Genomic DNA, 19581 nt, shown 5'->3' on the forward strand with positions numbered 1-19581 from the left:
TCCTCCGCTGGGAGCCTGGCACATTCCACCCTATGGGTAGCTCTGGCCACATGTCCTCCCGTGGTGTGTGCAGCTGTGGGAACTGCCCCCCCACACCCCTGGATGAACAGCTCACAGCTCTGTTTCATGCTCACCCTGCCCCAGCTGAGCAGCACCTGTCCCAGCCCCACTCCCTCCCTCACCCCAGAGGCCTCGATCTGCTCCTCCCGCACTTCTTCCCTCCCCAACCCCTTCCCCCACACCAGATTTACCAGCCAGATGCTGGTCTCCAAACTGCTGGGCTGCACTCCTGGCCCTGTGCATGCTGCAGCTACGTGCATGCACACGCCATTTATCAGCCACATTATCAGGCAAAAAACCCCCGATTTCCGATGCTTTCAATTTTCCCTGTAATTGGTGCCGATCTGGTATGGGACCTATGCATCAGTGCACCTCTAGATGGAACCTACTCCTACCACATTTCTCACATATACTGTGCACTCCAGTTTCCAGAAAACACCCATCCTAACTTGTTTTGGTAACTTGTTCATATTTTTTAAGTTTCAGCTTTGCCTTACTTAAAACAGACAGGGTTACTGGCTACTGTTTTGGTTGATTTATAAATCTAGAGAAGTAAGAGAGGTGTTCATGACCAACCAAGCTTGAGCAGGCTTGCAAATTTGGAGCTCTTGGCCATAAGCATGAGCAGATCAGGAGGTTGTCAAAGCACTGCCTGGCTATCAAAGGGTAGCATGGAACCTAGTTGCTTCAATGTAGATGGCAGATGCAATGGATCCAGTGTTACAAAACAGGGGTAGGTGGATAAATGACTGAGAATGTGTGTATATATATATTAGATGTTTTAGGCCAGAGGCAGGCAAAAAATGGCCTGCCAGGCCATTCTATCCATCCCACAGGGCCCCTTAAAAGAAAATGTAGAAAATTTATATTTATCTGCTCCTGGCTGCTGGTCAAAGATAACAGGGGGAGTTGGACCCAGGGGTAGCTGGCAGGACCCAGCCAGAAAGCCGGTCTGCTGTTTTACCTCCAGTCTCCCTCACCAGAAGCCTCTGCCTGCTGCAGCTTTCACTGCTTCCTTGCATACCAGCTGGCCGCTCCAGCACCATGTGGCCCCCAGCTGCATCACTGGACCACAGGAACACGCAGCTCGCACCAGTCTAACAGGGCCAGCAGGGGGAGAGACTGAGAGCAATAAGGGAGGGATAGACTGTGTGTGTGTGTGTGTGCGTGCGTGTGTGTGTGTGTGCGTGTGTGTGTGTGTGTGCATGCGCAGGGAGGGAAAGAGTGTGTGTAAGTTTGCATGTGTGTGTTCATAGGGTGAGTCCCACAACCCCCCCTCACACTGCCATATACGCAGACCCCCACACCACCCACCCACACTCCCCCTACACATTCACAATACCCCACAAACCACATACCCACCCACACCCCACATATCCACACACCCACATGCTCCCTTACCCCACCCTCACCCCCACCTATCCACCCCCCACAAAACCCCCACGGACACATCCACACACTCCACATACCTACACACCCACAGCCCCCCCTCAAACCTATACCCACCTCCCCATGCCCTCCACCCCTGCAGTAAACAGGACTAAAACTTCCTTTTAAGCTACTGTGCATTCACCTCCATGTACACTACACAAACATGTAAATCAGGGCAAATATTTTTTTGGAATCAAATGATGTTGTAGAAGTTCGGTTTTTAGACTGTAATTTGGTATTTTTCTGGTTCACAGATGGCAAAACTCCTTGCTGAAAGGAGTATTTACAGGGGCAAGGGGAGGGACTTCTGGTGGCAAAAGTTCAGGATTAAGGAGCAGGACTTCTAGTCAAAAGGTGGTGACCAGGGGGCAGGGCACCTATCAAGGAGCAGGGCTACTCATGCAGCCCAACAGCTTGCCAAAACTCAATAAGTGGCCCTCTGCCCGAATAATTGCCTGCTCCTGTTATATGCAGACAAGGTTCTTTGGGTAGATGTGATAGGGAGGAGAGTGGATCTGGCTAACTACAGGCCCATTAGCCTGACTTCTATCCTGGGGAAAATCCTAGAAAAGTTTATTAAGGAGGCCATCCTTGAGGGACTGGCCCAGGCTAACATCCTAAGGGACAGCCAGCACGGGTTTGTTGCGGGTAGGTCTTGTTTGACCAATCTCATTTCCTTCTATGACCAGGTGACCTGTCACCTGGACCAGGGAGAAGAGATTGATGTCATATATCTTGACTTCAAAAAAGCCTTTGATCTGGTATCCCACGATCACCTCTTGGGCAAACTGGCCAGTTGTGGCCTTGGCTCCACCACAATCCTCTGGCTGGGAAATTGGCTCCGTGGTCGGACCCAGAGGGTTGTGATTGATGGCAGTCACTCATTGTGGTGCCCTGTGACCAGTGGGGTCCCTCAAGGCTCTGTCTTGGGACCCATACTGTTCAACATCTTCATTAACGATGTGGACATTGGAGTCAGGAGTGGACTGGCCAAGTTCGCCGATGACACCAAACTTTGGGGCAAAGCATCCACGCCAGAGGACAGGCGGGTGATCCAGGCTAACCTGGACAAGCTCAGCAAATGGGCAGGCAAGAAACGAGAACCTCATGGTGTTTAACACCAAAAAATGCAAGGTTCTCCACCTTGGGAGGAAAAACCTGCAGCACCCTTATAGGCTCGGCAGTGCTACGTTGGTTAGCACTACAGAAGAAAGAGACTTGGGGGTCATGATTGACCACAAGATGAACATGAGCCTGCAATGCAATGCTGCGGCTAGTAAAGCGACCAAAATGCTGGCTTGCATCCATAGATGCTTCTCGAGCAAATCCTGGGACGTCATTCTCCCCTTGTACTTGGCCTTGGTGAGGCCGCAGCTGGAGTACTGCATCCAGTTTTGGGCTCCACAATTCAAAAAGGATGTGGAGAAGCTTGAGAGAGTCCAGAGGAGAGCCACATGCATGATCAGAGGTCAGGAAAACAGATCTTACGATGACAGGCTGAGAGCCATGGGACTCTTTAGCCTGGAAAAGCGCAGGCTCAGGGGTGATCTGATGGCCACCTATAAATTTATCAAGGGTGACCACCAGGATCTGGGGGAACGTTTGTTCACCAGAGCGCCCCAAGGGATGACGAGGTCGAATGGTCACAAACTCCTGCAAGACCGTTTCAGGCTGGACATAAGGAAGAATTTCTTTACTGTCCGAGCCCCCAAGGTCTGGAACAGTCTGCCAGCAGAGGTGGCTCAAGCACCTACATTGAACACCTTCAAGAGTAAATTGGATGCTTATCTTGCTGGGATCCTATGACCCCAGCTGACTTCCTGCCCTTTGGGCAGGGGGCTGGACTCGATGATCTCCCGAGGTCCCTTCCAGCCCTAATGTCTATGAAATCTATGAAATCTTTTATTAGACCAACTAAGTAGTTGGAAAAAATGTTCTTTGCAAGATTTTGGGCATAAATACACTCCTTCTTCAGGCATAAGGAGATTTTGTGGTCTCCAGAGATAACACCCTTGTTAACAGCAGTATATGGAGATGAGAGAGAACAGATCCAATTACCCACCCATCAGCCCTACTGTCTCTGAAAGTTTGTATACACACAGTCAAGCCCTTACCTTTCTCTAAAAGTGCAAAGTTTCAAGATGTTTAAAGGATAAAGGATATCAAGCAATAAGATTCACTTTTTGTAGGAAAAAAGTGATTAAATTGAGGTTTCCTGACCAGTGATTTAAAACAATTTGATTTAAATTAAATCCATCCTGCATGTAAGTACAGTATTTCTTTTTACTGTCACTTCTCAGCATGCAGTAGAGTGGGAAGGATAAAGTGGCAGCTAAAGATGGTGCTCCCCAGTGGAACAGCCTTTGAATCATTCTGTCTCTGACAGAGAAGTTACAAATGTAGTTACACATTATGTATATAAATCCTGAACCTTATGAAAGGGTAAATTTCATTTTTATTTCTGGTCCTATTGCAGTAATGCCTAAAGGCCCAATGATACCACTTTTTCACAGAACCTCAGCCACATGCAGCACACAAGGTGAAGAATGCTTAACAAATGAAGCTCTTCAATCAATGCTGGCTTTATTTACTCCACAAAGACCTGATTATTTTGTCATAAAAACCTGCCTTACATTCATGATCATAACATTGAGCACTGCACAACCACTGTGAAATTTATCTTTCCAATACTCTTTTGGGTAAGGAACATCATCATCTTCCATGTTTTAGATGGGGAATTGTGGCAGAGAGTCCTTGCACTGATGATTTAACTCAGGGATATCAAACTTCTAGATGGTGGGGGCCATGCGGGTTACAGACCCCCGGTGTTTCCCTCCCATGCATGCAGACTAACTCCTCCCAATATGTGCACAGTCTGGAGAGTTCAGTTCTGTTTTGCTGCATGTGCAGTGTAAGCAGCGCAGAAACACACACTTTTGCATACACAGGGCTCCTCTCACATAGTTTCCCTCTACAGCACTGTCCCTCCACATGGACCAGTAGGGACACTGGTAGCCAGGCAGGAGCCTGGGGACTGCATGTTAATCCCTAGGGGCCTTTGCATGGCCTGCAAGCTGCCAGTTGGACAGCCCTGATTTAACTAAATGTGTTAAGAAAGGGAGGAAAGTAGATCCGGCAAACTATAAACCCATCAGCCTGACCTGTATCCCGGGGAAGGTTGGTCTTAGAAAAGATTATCAAAGAGGCCATTCTTAACAGACTGGCTGATGGCAACATCCTGAGGAATAGCCAGCATGGGTTTGTTGTGGGTAGGTCTTGCTTGACCAATCTTATTTCCTTTTACAACCAGGTGACCTATAACCTGGAAAAGGGAGAAGAGATTGATGTTGTATATCTTGACTTCAAAAAAGCCTTTGATCTGGTAGGCCATGATCACCTCTTAGCAAAACTGGCTAACTGCAGCCTCAGCCTCACCACGATCAGCTGGCTGGGGAATCGGCTCTGTGGTAGGACCCAGAGGGTGGTGGTTGATGGAAGTCAACATGGTGCGCTGTGGCCAGTGGGGTCCATCAAGGCTCTGTCCTTGGGCCTACATCTTCATTAATGAAGTGGACATTGGTATCAAAAGCGGACTGGCCGAGTTCGCTGATGACACAAAACTCTGGGGTAAAGTGTCCACACCTGACAGGAGGGTGATGCAGGCTGACCTTGACAGGCTCAGGAAATGGGTGGATGAGAACCTAATGGTGTTTAACACTGAAAAATGCAAGGTTCTCCACCTTGGGGGGAAAATTCTGCAGCACTGCCAAGCCTATAAGTACGCTACTCTGGCTAGCACTACAGATGAAAGGGACTTGGGGGTCATGATTAACCACAAGATGAACATGAGCCTTCAATGTGATGCTGCTGCTAGTAAAGTGAGCAAAACGCTGGCTTGCATCCATAGATGCTTTTCAAGCAAATCCCAGGATGTCATTCTCCCGTTGCACTTGGCCTTCGTGAGGCTGCAGGTGTAGTACTGCATCGTTTTGGGCTCCACAATTCAAAAACGATGTGGAGAAGCTTGAGAGAGTCCAGAGGAGAGCCACATACATGATCAGAGGTCAGGAAAACAGATCTTATGATGAGAGGCTGAGATCCATGGGACTCTTTAGCCTGGAAAAGCGCAGGCTCAAGGGTGATCTGGTGGCCACCTATAAGTTTATCAAGGGTGACCACCAGGATCCGGGGGAACATCTGTTCACCAGAGCGCCCCAAGGGATGACAAGGTTGAACAGTCACAAACTTCTCCATGACTGCTTCAGGCTGGACATAAGGAAGAACTTCTTTACTGTCTAAGCCTCCGAAGTTTGGAATAGACTGCCACTGGAGGTGGTTCAAGCACCCACTTTGAATGCCTTCAAAAGACATTTGGATGTTCATCTTGCTGGGATCCTATGATCCCTGCTGACTTTCTGCCCTTGGGGCAGGAAGCTGGACTTGATGATCTTCCATGGTCCCTTCCAACTCTAATGTCTATGAAATCTATGAAGTTTTTAAAGATGTTCCTGCTACAGGCAACCCCTGCTTAGCGCTCTTAATTGGTTCTGGAAAAATCGAGTGCTAAGCGAAACAGCATTAAGTGAAACCCACTTTCCCATAGGGTTTAATGTAAAAAAATATAATTGGTTCCTGCGCTCTTTCCAGCCCTGGCCCTACCACTCCCTGCAAGGCACTGCATGGGCTCCGCCAGGGTAGGCATTGGCTTCTCCTGGCCTCATCGTTCTGCCACTGCGATGGCCTCTGCCAGCCCGCACCCACTGGCCGCCAGTGCACCTGTGCACTGTCCCAACCGGGGACCCGCTCGCCCAGGAATTAACAGCAAGAAGGTAGGGATTAACGGCAAGCAGTGGGGCTCTGGTGGGTGAGTGTGTGATTGGAGCGGAATGGGTCACGGGCTGCAGCCCAGGGATGGGGGTGGGGGCTCCATGGGCTTGGCTCCACTGTGGCCTGGGGTGGGGAACACTGCACACATGTCCTTGAGCACTGGCTCACCCCAGTCCAGGCCCTGCACTCCTGCTGGCCCTGGTCTCGGGTACCACAGTCCTGCCACCCTTGACCCTGGGCACCAGGCCGGGCTCTGCTCTCACCCCCCCCACTGCCCCTTCTTGCCACCACTACTGTTTCTCCCTGCCTGCTGGCCACTCCAGCACCACGTGCCGGAGTGGACCCCAGGCTCCTGCCACCCTGCCTTGGGCCCCATCAGCCCAGGCTCCATGCTTATGCTGCCCAGCCCCCCACCCATCCCTTCTCTCCACTACTTCTTCCTGCCCTGGGCTCCCACCACTGCTTCTCCCCATCCCCCTGCACCAAGCACTATAATGAAATTGCTGAGTACTAAGAAAACCAGGTAGGCATTTTTAATGCACGCTATAGTGCAACCACAGTAAGCGAAACTGTGTTAAGCGGGCGTTGCCTGTACTTCACAATTACTGGAAATCAAGAGCATGTACACAGGGAATCTGAGAAGAGTAGCTAGCATGCAGTAGATTCACAGTCTGGCTTACTTTTGTAGTTACTTTCCCAGAGATAGGCTCTTGCTGCATGTGAAGAGTCCAAACAGGAAATGAGTGCAGAGTAGACACTGTCCTACAAATTGACAATCTATAGCTGTTGCTATAGATTGCTATATAGAAACTTTATCCCAGAAGCAAGCCCTATAAGATGTCTACACAAAGATATTTTTAAAGCAAGCGTATAAGTTAAAAAAAATTCAACAAAACATCTATTTAGATAGACCAGAAAAACTGATGCCAAAAATTAAATGCCAGCTAATTCTTAGGTTTTTGTTTCTAAGCTCCTAACTTGATACAATTAAGACTTAATTTCCCACACTCACCGTACCACACACAGCAGCTGCTACCAACTGCAACTAGAAGGATGAGAAATATTCTGGGTTACTCAAGGCTAACTGCTACATGATTCATGCTAGGAACCCAAAATGCCATGTTGCAAAGCATATTTTCCAGACCTCAGCTCTTTCTTGTTGCTCTTTTCTGACTCATTTTTACACTTCTTATTGTTTTTAGAAAGTAGGAACCACAGCTCCACATAATGTGTTTCGTTGGGACTGTGCTCTGAGGTAACATCATCCCCATGCTCCTGTTCTATAGTCCTTTTTCACATATGGACATAAAAAAAATATTAGTGCTTTTAGCCACAGCACTGCTCTGCTTTCCAAGAAATAATCCTATTTCCTGTAAGTATGACCTTTCTTTCTGTCCTCAGGTATACTGCCTTACATTTGGTTATATTAAAATGCATGCTGTTTGATTATAGGTGAATTCTATTCAATACAGATTTCTTAATAAACTATTATTGTTGAATTACTATTGTTGTTATTCACCAATCCACCAGTATTTGCAGACATGCAAGCTTTCAAGCATGTTTTTATATTACTATCACTGATAAAATCATTAAGTAGCATTAGGTAGAGAACCAATTCCTGTGGGAACCCACTAAAAAAAGAAACCCTTGATCTTCTGTTTTCTTATTTAGTTATGCTTTGATGTTTATAAATTAGCCAGGGTTTAATCCACCGAATACATGCTATAGTGGTTTTCTATTATGCTAAAATTTTTAATGAGGAGAATGTCATGCAGTGCTAAAGTCATGAGACTAAGTGAACACAAAGTGATAGTATTTTTCATACGTTTGTAAACACCTAGCAATGGGTCTCCTGGGTGCTTCATATAAGTAACTAATTTATTTATTAACTGAAGTTTTTAACTATCCTACCTGTAACTTATGTGATATTTAGTAGTGTTAATGGTTACGTATATTTGTGTAACTTGTATCTTATGACAAGAGGTAGGAATAAAAATATTATGCAAACTATCAGTTCTTTTCCAACAATGGCAATGTATTACAACACATTAAATACATTAGATTATATACAGTTTGAAGAGCACTGTGTGTTAGTTTAACCATACAGTGAAAAAGTCAGAGTGCACAATATTAAGCAACGCCTCTATAAATGGATCATATGACCGAAGCAAAACGATACTGCATCCAGCAAACTGTACGTGCACGTCAAACAGAAAGAATGTAATTACTGAAACTACCCCTGAAGCATCCAGGGTATGACAGTACACTGGATCCAACTGGTGCAATGTGGTGGGGCTACTCATGGCGGGGTAGTGCCTATAAAATACCAATACTGCAACCTCCAGAGTAAGGCGAGTATAGGGTGCCTCAAAATCCTAGCCCCTACTGCCTTGTGGATACTCCTTGGTTGGAGAAAAGCTAAGGGGACACCCTGACAGAAATGTGCCCTTGCTGAGGTGTTACGCAGTCAGCAGCAGTTCTTATCTGTTGCCCTCTGGAAGAAACTACAACCATTGAGGCACTGAATGTCTGGACTTTGGATTCTGTCTCAATTGTCTAAAGGGGTGGTGGTAGATCCTGGGTAGCCTCCACTCCTCCATACTCTTGCTTAGGCATGCATGTCAAATGTCTTGGTGACTGGACTGCTTATGCATATACCATGAACCAGAGGACTGACAGTTACCTACTACTCCTGAACCAATTTAAGCAAGATTTATATAATGCAAGTGGTTCCAGTGATTTAAAAAGGACTATGTATTTGTATAAAGTAAAGACTATGTGCAAATCTTTACGGGATTAAGGCTTTAGAAAATGGTTAGGATTCTAGGTAAAATCCCTACATTTATAAAAAGTGCAAGACAAACATCAATCTACATAAGATGGCAGGATCTCAGGTTGGTAAAATGGTGCTATTTAATAATTATATCAGTAAAAGACCATAATAAAATGAAGGGGGAAAACAATACTAATAAAAACCAACCACAAAGCTTCCCTACATGGCAAGGCCCAACTTCAGGTTTCTGTTGCAAAAAATGGTATCACTAATATATGGGAGATGCTTTCCCTTCAGTTACTTCCCTGCGTCAAAAGAGCAAAGCAAGGGCTCATACGCCATGCGTGTAACTAACTAGCTGAATGGACAGTGATTGACTGGTGTGATGGGGCACCCTGGGGTGCTGCTGCAGGAAATGTGAAGAGATAGCCAGATAAAGGCAGGCTCAGGCTCTCCTTGCCTAGCTGCTCCCCTGATCCTACCGCCTGCCCCTCTGCAAGGAGGTAAATCTTGTAATGAATTAGTTTTGGAGATCCACTCAATCTGCAAAAGTTATGGAGGGATGTCTCTGGTCTAAAAAGATTGAGAACTGCTGGTTTAAGGGTTGTAAGGGAATGCAAAATCTAGGGCCAAGTCACTAGACAAAATTATATTCAGCTGTTCGCAGTGTTTTAAATGTAGATGTATACATTACATATTGAGTTCTCCTAGTGGTTTGGAATCTTAAAATAGGACTTTTTAAGAAATATATTTAGAAAGTTTATCACTTCATCTTAAAAAGGAGACTCCTACAGAGTGTCTTTCTTGCTACTTTTTAAGTAAACTGTTAAAATTAAAATAAATTATAATACTTCAGGAAAAATGTGGAAGCTAGCTTTCAAATGCTACATGCCTTAAGGCAGTTTAGAAGTCATTTTTGAGTGTGAAGAAGTGTAATATAGCATACATAATACTATTCTCTTATATTTTTGCATAAAAAGGTGACTAACTTTTTACAAGCTGGATGCCAAGGAGTACCTGACATAAAAGCAAATTGTGTACATTCTGCCCTGCTCAAACCGAGAAGAGACATAGCAACCATTTAGTACTACGTCTGAATCACTGCTAGTGTGAGCTTGTAGCAAAAGCAAACTGCTATGGAAAACAACAGAAAAAAATGAAAAAGAACAATAATCCGAAACCAAAATGTTAACAACAAGAAAATGTGTTTGGAATATCATGTCTTAATTGGCATTTCTTTCCCCCTGTGTGTTATACCAGGGCTGTTTTGAGTGTCTCTGGCCACACACCAACCATGTAGGTTGCTTGCTTCCCTGGTTGCATGTCATGTGGGTCATGCCCCCTCCACAACAGTGCCCCTATGCTGTGCATGCCACATCACAAGGGTCCCTCCTGTTGTGCTGCCCAGCAAGTGCCTTGCTGCAGTGTGGTCCACACTGCATTGCACTCGGTCCCTGAGGCCCTTTGAGGCACCTGGCAGTGGGCTCCTGCAGATCGGTCCCTAAGAGCAAGGTCAAGCAGTGGAAGCTGGAGAAGTGAGAAGGAGCTGAGATTCTGGTGGTATCAGCTGCTAGAGTGATTCTGGTGGTATCAGCTGCTGGCAGAGGTGCCCAGACTAGCTAAAATAAAACACGGTATATTCATTCTGTTATCCAGTAAAACTTGGACAAATCAAACAAAGCACACACATAGATCTCACAATTTTTAGCATGAACTTGGGACCTGTAGCTATTCCAGAACTTCAATATCTATTAATAAACTAGTGGCAGAGTGGCACTGTTCTCTGTTGGCAAGACTGCCTTGATAATACTGGAGCAAAACTATGATTATGTAAGCATTTCTGAGGGGTCTTCAGGCAAGCTTTGTTAATGCTTTCTTTTCAGACACCTGAACTGAGGTCTGCATACTGTCATAACATTTGATCATTTCACCTGCCTTATAGAGGCTGTCTCTTAGGATTCTGTAAGATTCTTATGCAAACAGTACGGACAGTTTTCTTCTAGTGCACAGAATGTCCTTAATTACAGCATACTCCAGTGACTCCCAACCAGGGTGGCACAGCACTCACCAGGGGTGTCTTGAGATCATTTCAAGGGTATCCTGGAGTACCAAGCAATGTTAGGACTGTTAGGTCCTTGCCTTGTTCAGGCACCATTGGTGCACATACTTTTGGTTCACTATAACCTGCCTGTGCAGGTTAGTGTGCATACAGAAGAGAGTGCCAAGATTTGACTATCAAATCTGAGAAAGACAACTCTAGTTATATCAATTTTCTATTAGTGTAATGGTAGTGTAATTCTTGTTGATAAGACTTCACAACATTACTGTGAAGATATTCATGTAACATTTTACTTGTTGAAACTACTAACTGTGATATATTACGTGCATTATACATACTCGCTCCTATATGCCATAACTTTGATTTAATTTCTAAATTCCCCATGAATTTTATATTCCTCGTGGGGTAAGAACTAGATAAAAATGACTTATCTACTGCTTGGTTACTTGGTACCACTGACCATGGGCAACATACAATTTCAGTTTACATCAAATGCAAAAGTATTTTCAATTCCTCTACAAGTGAATGAGGCAGAGGAAGAAGAATGTGTATATTGTACTAGGAGAAAAGTAAAATCATGATTTGTTTGTTTATAGAAAGGGAAAAAGGAAATCCTCTGGAAGAGCAATTAAGCCAAAGTTATCATCTACAGGATTCCAGTATGTGTCAGCGTAGAAGTTTAAGTAACCGTGACTTTTTGAACTGAGCAGAAGATACCACAGAGATTTCCTCTCAACCTACATTTATAAACACTACGATTGTTTAGCCTCACTGAATTTTTATCCCCATACAAACTGTCAGTATTTAGCAAATTATTTTTTTTATAGTTGAGATGCTATTTAGCTGCTACATAAAACTAAATTCACTTCCATATAATTATTACGTTTAGTAGAAGAGGTTAAGATCTTACTACACCAGAAGGAACAAGCATAAGGAATTACAAGCACAAAGATAGAAAGAACCCTATCAGATCCAAAGTCTGTTAGGTTCAGACTTTGCTAGTTGCTTTGTATATGTAAATCCCACTAAAGGTACTGGGAAGGTCTGTCCGGGATGCCCTTTAGAATCCAGCCTCCTCTGAAATGGAAATGACCAAGATGTAATCAGGTTAAGCGAGGATGACATCAAAACAGCCATGTTTCTTCAGACCTCTAAGATGCCTAGAATAAAGCTGCATCACGTGACCAAGGACAGACTACACTATGGATCCAAGCTGTCTAAGCACAATTATTTGCATGTTTCCCATATGGAACAATGTTATTTCAACAAAGGCTTCACACAAATAGAGCAGGGGGTGTCTACCTTCATGGAACACCTTGAAGTAACAGGGCCTTAGCAAGCATGATGCTACAACAAACCTTTTAGCAAAGTATCTAGTCCACTCTACGTCACCAGAAAATCCAAAGTGGTCTCAAATACATCATCAAGAACCTCTCTAACAATTACTTTCCAACATCAAAGGAATTCAAGGTAATTCCTTTACAACTAAGCTCCCAACATAACAGTTTGAGGAAAAATGTTTTTCACTAACCTAAATGGAAAAATAAGTGTCACTTCCTACATAATCAGATAACAAAGATGCAATACAGATCACAAATGCAATATTCATGTAAGCACCACAGACACTGTAGTTTCACTTTAATCAAAAGAGAGAGGCCCATTTCATGAATGTATACCTATACAAAATACAATACCCCTAAGAGGCAAAGATAACATGTAGCACCTTAATACCCTGATAACACCAGTATTAGGAAGAGAAGTGGAGAAAAGAACAAGGACACCCAAAATTAAACACTCAATGGGTGCATTAAATGGAGCTGAACAATCCTCCTCCATTTCCCTGTGATAAAGTCTAACTGAAATACAGCTGTATTAGCCTCTGTTAAAGTTCCCCTGAAGCAGTGATCCCCTAAACCAGGGTGCTGTGGCATGCCACCAGATCCTTTTAAAGGTGCCATAAGTTGTCATGCAGTATTAGGTGTGCAGACACCTGCATGATTCAGAAGATAAAAGGCAGGGTAAATGTGCACCTTATAAACTCATTACTCCTACACATAGCATATACATATGATTTTCACCTTATGAAATCATTCATCATAATATGGTATATGTATGTATAGCATACATACGCATCCATATAATGTGTGTGATACCAAGTGTCAGCAACGTGTTTGGGCAGAGTACGATCCACGACCTTGACTTTTAAGATGCTGGCGCACCAGGGCAGATGGTGTGGGAGCCATGAGGGGCCCAATCCTTGTTGTGGGAGTGCAGCCCTGGCCCCTTCCCTGCCATTTGCCCCGAGACACGAACGAGAAGCAAAATGTCTTCAAATGCACACTCTGGTACCTGTGCTAGGGGGTTGCCTAGCCTTGCATTATACTACAGTAAAATATTTGTTATCTGGCATTTAAGTAACCAGAAATTCTATTAACCGGAATTTCCGGCTGGCTGGCTGGCCAGCCACAGGGGTGGAGGCAGGGAAGCTCGCATGCAGCGGTCACTGCCGCCACTCACCACCCTGTGCTGCCACTGTTCTACATGCAGCCACTGTTACAACCTTCCTTCCACCCCTCTGTGTTATTTGAAAACCCCTGCCTGGCTATTTCAGACAACCAGAATTTTTACATAACCAACAAGCCCCTTACCCGGGGATGCCAGATAACAAAGATTTTACTGTATATATTACCTATGCATGATATGTATATATAGCATATGATTAATGACTCTATAGGATGAAAAGCATATTTGTTTAGTATATATTATACTATTAATGTAACCATACTATATATTATATTATACATGTATGTTAGAAATGTGAAAAGTTAAATGTTTAAAGGATAAGTATACTTATACTGGTAGTGCATTACCAATTAATGTTTAGCACAGGCTACATACAGTCCACTGGGGAAGGGAAGTGGCGCAGTGCGTCAGAAACAGGAAGGTGGCAGGGCAGGGAGGGAGGGAGGGATGAGGGGGGACTAATACCCATATCCATAATACGCCTCCTTTCCAGTGCACTGGCATGAAAACCCCTCACCTGCTGCTGCCACCCGTGGCTTCATGTAGGCTGCGTTGTCTGGTAGGGCCTGCCACAGACTCCTCCTCTCCCTCCCACGGAGCAGCTCCCAGCAGTACCTGTATCTGTGTGGGTTTGTGCACAGCCTCCGACTCCCCATGGTGCTCTGGGCAGGCAGCTGCAGCCCCTTCCCTGTAGTGGGATGGGACAGGCACCAGCCTGGGGTCCACATGCCCTGGCGGGGACTAGCTATGTAATATTGCTTAACCATTTAATCAATATAATTAGAGAAGATTAAATGGATAATTTTTATCCCTACTAGGTGGTTTAAAGTCAGGGAGGTTTACCTACCTAAACACCAGAGATCATTAGGATTTCCACACCCCTCATTCCCCACTCCCTTCCCCACGTATTCCACGGTCCTTGAACAAAAACGGTTACTCCCTGTTTGTAGCCAGTTTATGAAATAACAGCATGAAACAAGCAGCTGCAGTATTTGGGGTTAAGAATTCCACCAGGACTACACTTCTTAATCATGAAGATTCTCCAAGTAGGGTTCCATTGAGTCTGACAAAAGCAGCATCAGGCTTGGTACAAAGTAGGGATACAAAGAATTAAATGTTTAATCGTTTTATGGATAAACCCAGTGATGGCAGGTTATAGCTTACTGTTTATTGTTTAGTAAATGGTGAGCCAAGGCTTGGCAGGGAAGGGAGAAGTAGGAGGGCTCCAAAGGTATGGGAAGGTGGCAGGGCAGGGGGGAGAAGGGCCTAGTATCTACAGCTATCCTCTGCGGACCCCAGTGCAGCTGCTTGCAGCCTCCCCACTGTCTGCCACAAGCAGCCCAGGCTCTGGGCAGGCCCCTGCTGCCTGTCTAAGAGCCCCAGCTGCTAGCGGCAGGCAGCAAGAAGGTTGCAAGCCACTGTACTGGGATCCATAGAGCTTAGCTATTAGATACTAGTCCTCCCCAAACCACTGCTGTCCACAAGCAGACTGGGGGTTACCATACCAAGTAACTGTGTAACCGTTGTAATTACAATAGATTAAACGGATATTTTTTTAATCAGTATTTACATCCCAAATGCATATAATGTGTGGTGTATGGTATATGCATGCTGTATACACTACCACAGGTTTCCTTCGCTTTAGGCTGTACATGCATTCCTGGAAAACAGCATGTAACTCAATTACTTATAAAATGTAACAAGTAGGGGTACGTTCCAAGACCCTGACTGTACTGACCCCTAGACCCATTTCTACCACAAGACAAATGTGGTACTCACCAACAGCACAGGGTGGTGGTGAATGTTACCATAAAGGGGATGGCAACTAGAGACACGTGTCACAGACAACAAGCAAGGAGCACAGATCCACACAGAAGACTATATTTTGGTGCGCGTCACTCCCACAATGCACTGCACAAAGCAGCTGACTGCACACTTCCACCACACCAATTGCATAAAAGTGAATTTACCCTGCATATAACAAATGTTTGGTATAAAAAGGGTCATTGTGTAAGAGAATTCGCACATGCAGAACCTGCATAAAGCAAAGGAAACCTGTATACTCTATGTAGCATATACTCACATATCACACACACACACACACACACACACAGGACAGCGGTTTTCAACCTGTGGTCCATGAACACCTAGTGGTCTGCAGACTATGTCTAACAGGTTGGTGAATGAGCACTATGATCTATCAAAAGTGTCTGAATACCCCCACTTAAAATTGTGGGGCTCTACACCTCCAGTCAAAGTTTTTTAGGGGTCCACAAATGCAAAGAGGCTAAAAGCCAGGGCTCTAGCACATTGCCCATGGCTCTCCCTGGTTGAAAATTGCTCCTTTTGGGGAACCTGTGGGAGTTTAGTGAAGTCAACCCCATCCCCAGGAATGGGAGGGCTGTCCAGGGGCCCGGTGCAGGCCTGTCTCACTTGGGGTGTCCTCCTTAACTCCACTTCTCCCCCAGCCCCCCATCAGGGCATTTAGGCCACACACCTTGACACCTGCCTGCTCAGCCCTGCCCTGCCAGGGCCTCTCAGGCTCTCCCCAACCCGCTCCCTCTAGCCCAGACGTGCGAAACCAGGAGGCCGCCCAGGGACAGCTGCGAGGGGCTGAGCCCCCAGAGCTCGCGCCCAGCCCGCCCCTTCCCCGCGGGCCCCGCACCCGGCCCAGTCCAGTCCGGCCCGGCCCGCACCTCCTCCACGGTCATCTCCTTGTAGTCGATCTCCTCGAAGTTGAGCACCGGGGGGGTCTCGATCATGTCCGCCGAGGCGGCCGCAGACATGCCGGGGCCGGGGCCGGGGCCGGGGCGGCGCGGGCTCAGCGGGGCCGGGCCGGGGCTGGCGGAGGCGGCCGCATCCGAGGCGCTGGCGGGCACCCGCTGCGCTCCGTCGGCCTAGGCCGCGCCCGGGGCCTGCGGCTCGCGTCGCCTGCGAGGCCCCGGCGGAGCGAGTGGCGGGGCCGGGGCTCGCCGCCTCCGCCAGCCCCGGCGGGGCCGAGGCGGGAAGGCGCCGCTCAGAGCCGGGAGGGGGGCACTCGGCGGCTGCTGCTAAGGCCACCGAAGCGGGGCCATGGCCTGGCGGCACCGCCTCCTCCTCCCCCGCGCTCGGCCCGGGAGCCCCGCGCAGCGCCTAGTGCCTCCTCCTCCTGCCCGGCCCGGGCCGCCAGGGGGAGCCGCTACGGCCGCCCGCACTGAGGCAGGCACCGCGGATGCCCCGCCCGCCCCGCGCTGGCCCCGGTCCGCGGGGAGGGGGGAGGAAGGTCACGCAACAGCGAAGCCGGCTCTAAGCTCCCCCTCCCCCACTCGCACCCCCCTGCGTCCTACGGAGAGACACAGCTGTCTGCAGAGGTGAGGAAGCGCACTCGGATGTGCGCGTCTGTCCGGCGCCTCCTCCCTACGGCTAGAGAGAAATGGCTCTCTAGCCTGAGATGGAAGGAAGTGTATCGGGACGTGTGTGTCTGCACACGCACAGATATTTCTATCTATAAATCTATTTGTAGATGTAAGGAAGTGCACTGGGATGTGCGTGTCTGCATCCCCCTGCCCCTTAAATCTATAGATAGAAGTATCTCTCTAGCCTGAGATGGAAGGAAGTGTACTAGGAGGTGTTTAAGCCCCCCCCCCCCCCCGCTCTATAGCTAGAAGTAAACACCCCCCCCCCGCCGATCTACAGCTAGAAATACACACACACACCCTTAGAGGTCTGTAGATAGAAATATCTATCTGTAGATGCAAGGAAGTATACCTGGATGTGCGTGTCTGCACCCCCCCTTAAATATAGAGATAGAAGTATCTCTCTAGCCTGAGATATAAGTAAGTGTATTGGGATGTGCCCACATGCCCCCCCCCACCAGCTTAAATCTGTAGTTAGAAACACTTACACACACTCTTAGATACACACACCCTTAAACACCCCCCCCCTTAGATACATAGCAATATCTATGTATGTGTAGATGTAAGGAAGTGTACCCAGATGTGCATCCAGACACACACACACACACACAGAGTCCTTAGATCTGTAGCTAGAAATATCTCTAGCTCTATCTATAGGTGTAAGGAAGTATTCTCAGATGCGTGTCCAGACAGACACACATAGCCTTTATACATCTGTTGATAGAAATGTCTGTCTATAGATGTAGGGAAGTATACTTGAATGTGTGTGTTTGCACACACAGACACACGCACGCATACGTCTATAGATGTATAGAAAGAAATATCTATCTATAGATGTAAGGAAATGTACGTGCACATGTGTCTATATAAACATGCCTCTGTTAAATGTATAGATAGAAATAGCTCTCTAGCTAGAGATGTAAGGAGGTGCATTCCTATGTGTGTCTACTCACACGCACACAACCCCTCCCCCCTTAAATTTATAGGTAGATATATCTACCTATGGATATAAAGGTAGCATACTCAGATGTGTGTGACCATACTCTTCCCCCTCCTTAAATTTGCTGGCAACGGGGGATTGTTCTCCTTAAGTCATATTTTCTTCGATATGTCCCAGTATCTGCCTGTGTCTTCTAATATTTTTAACTTTAATGGTTATATGATTATAAAGAAACCTTGAAATGTGAACCATGTGTTACAGATACAGGGTCACTCTGCTGGGTCGGCAAATAACCTAAAAGATTAGTTTGGGAAAGTTGGCTGTTCTCACTCTCACTAATGGGGTGTTAGCTCTGAAATTGAAGATGACAGTTTAAATGTCACTATTGATCAAACAACAAATATGTTATCCCAGTCCCAAAATGCCAAGTGGGGAATTTAATATCAAAATAAGTAACACAAGGGCTAATGTGCTGATTGCATTACTTATTTTCTGATTTCATTAGAAGATTGTATTATTACATTTTAAAGGAAACTACCACTGCCATATTATTCTAGATTAACACCAGTAAAATCAATTGATTTTTACCAACATAAACCTAGAGTAACACAGTGGTATATCAGGCCCTCTACCAGCTTTTTTTCTTTTCTCTGGGGTGGGAGAGACAAAGTAAAAGCTGGTGATCCTACATCTACCCTTTATTGGCTGCACTAGCTCCTAATACCAGCTCTAGAGTTTGTAAAAAGCAGCTGGAATTAATCACTTGCAGTCCATATAACAAAAGAGGTTTGTGTTTAGGTGATTACCACTGTATCGTGTTCAGGAGTGTGGTACTAACCATTGGTCCATGTCAGCTTGGAGAGGGCCAGACCCCACATCATAGCGTTAGATTGTGAGGTGCTCAAAACATGGACCACTCTTTTTGGATATTTAAAAGGGCTTAATCTGTAGCATGTGCTACATCTAACATGCTGAATAACAACTATTAACAAAATCCCGTTCTTATGAAAATCAAAACAAGTTAAATATACAGGTAGTCCTTGGACTTACAACACAATTGGTTCCTGAAAACAGCGGCTTAAGTTGAAACGTTGTAACAGAACCAATTTTCTCATAAGAAACAATGTTATAAATGGGGGATTGGTTCTTGAACCAAGGCCTGATACCCTTTTTTCACCAAAAATAACCCAGAATTTTGTATTCGATCAATTATAGATGAGTAAAATGCCCACATTAATGTGTTAATATTGTAAATAGCAACATATTGATTTGGAAGGACTTCTCTGAGGTGACTTTGCTGGACTTTTTGAAGGATTCCTGGCTGGATTCTTCTCAGGAGTCTTGCCTCCAGGTTTTTCTGGAGTCTTGTCTGCTTTCTTAAAGAAAGTGTCCAAGGAAGTTTGGACAGATGTTCTCCAGGGAGATGGGTGACACAGTGACTTGTTTGCTGTCATGGCGTCACATCAGATCAAGCGTTGTAAAGTAGAAACTGGCGTCAGAAGGTTGAAACAGTGTCAATTTATAAATGTTGTAAGTGTGAATTGTTGTAACTTGAAACACTGTAAGTCAAGGG

The 19581-nt window shown here is 45.9% G+C and overlaps 2 protein-coding genes across 7 annotated transcripts in view; one reads left to right on the forward strand and one right to left on the reverse strand.

Moving 5' to 3' along the window:
* The window catches only part of MAP3K7 (mitogen-activated protein kinase kinase kinase 7), a 74571-nt gene extending 57771 nt beyond the window's left edge, over nucleotides 1-16800 (reverse strand). For both annotated transcript variants that reach the window (XM_090036879.1, XM_090036872.1), the window contains exon 1: nucleotides 16370-16800. In XM_090036879.1, the coding sequence (XP_089893005.1) occupies nucleotides 16370-16459 (90 nt within the window). In that variant the 5' untranslated portion in view covers nucleotides 16460-16800. The remainder of the gene's footprint in view (nucleotides 1-16369) is intronic.
* Nucleotides 16746-19581, forward strand: part of LOC149872929 (uncharacterized) — a 211547-nt gene continuing 208711 nt past the window's right edge. For 3 of the 5 annotated variants that reach the window (XR_016440846.1, XR_016440848.1, XR_016440847.1), the window contains exon 1: nucleotides 16890-17023. Coding sequence is in view for 2 of the 5 variants with exons in the window: in XM_090036899.1 (XP_089893025.1) it covers nucleotides 16746-17023 (278 nt within the window). In the remaining 3 variants the exon portion in view is untranslated. Of the gene's footprint in view, nucleotides 17024-19581 lie in introns of all 5 variants that reach the window. The other 2 variants (XM_090036899.1, XM_090036891.1) reach the window with 1 other exon arrangement.

The sequence above is a fragment of the Crocodylus siamensis genome, chromosome 1, assembly GCF_052110815.1.
Source record: "Crocodylus siamensis isolate JL-2025a chromosome 1, ASM5211081v1, whole genome shotgun sequence".
NCBI lineage: Eukaryota > Metazoa > Chordata > Crocodylia > Crocodylidae > Crocodylus > Crocodylus siamensis.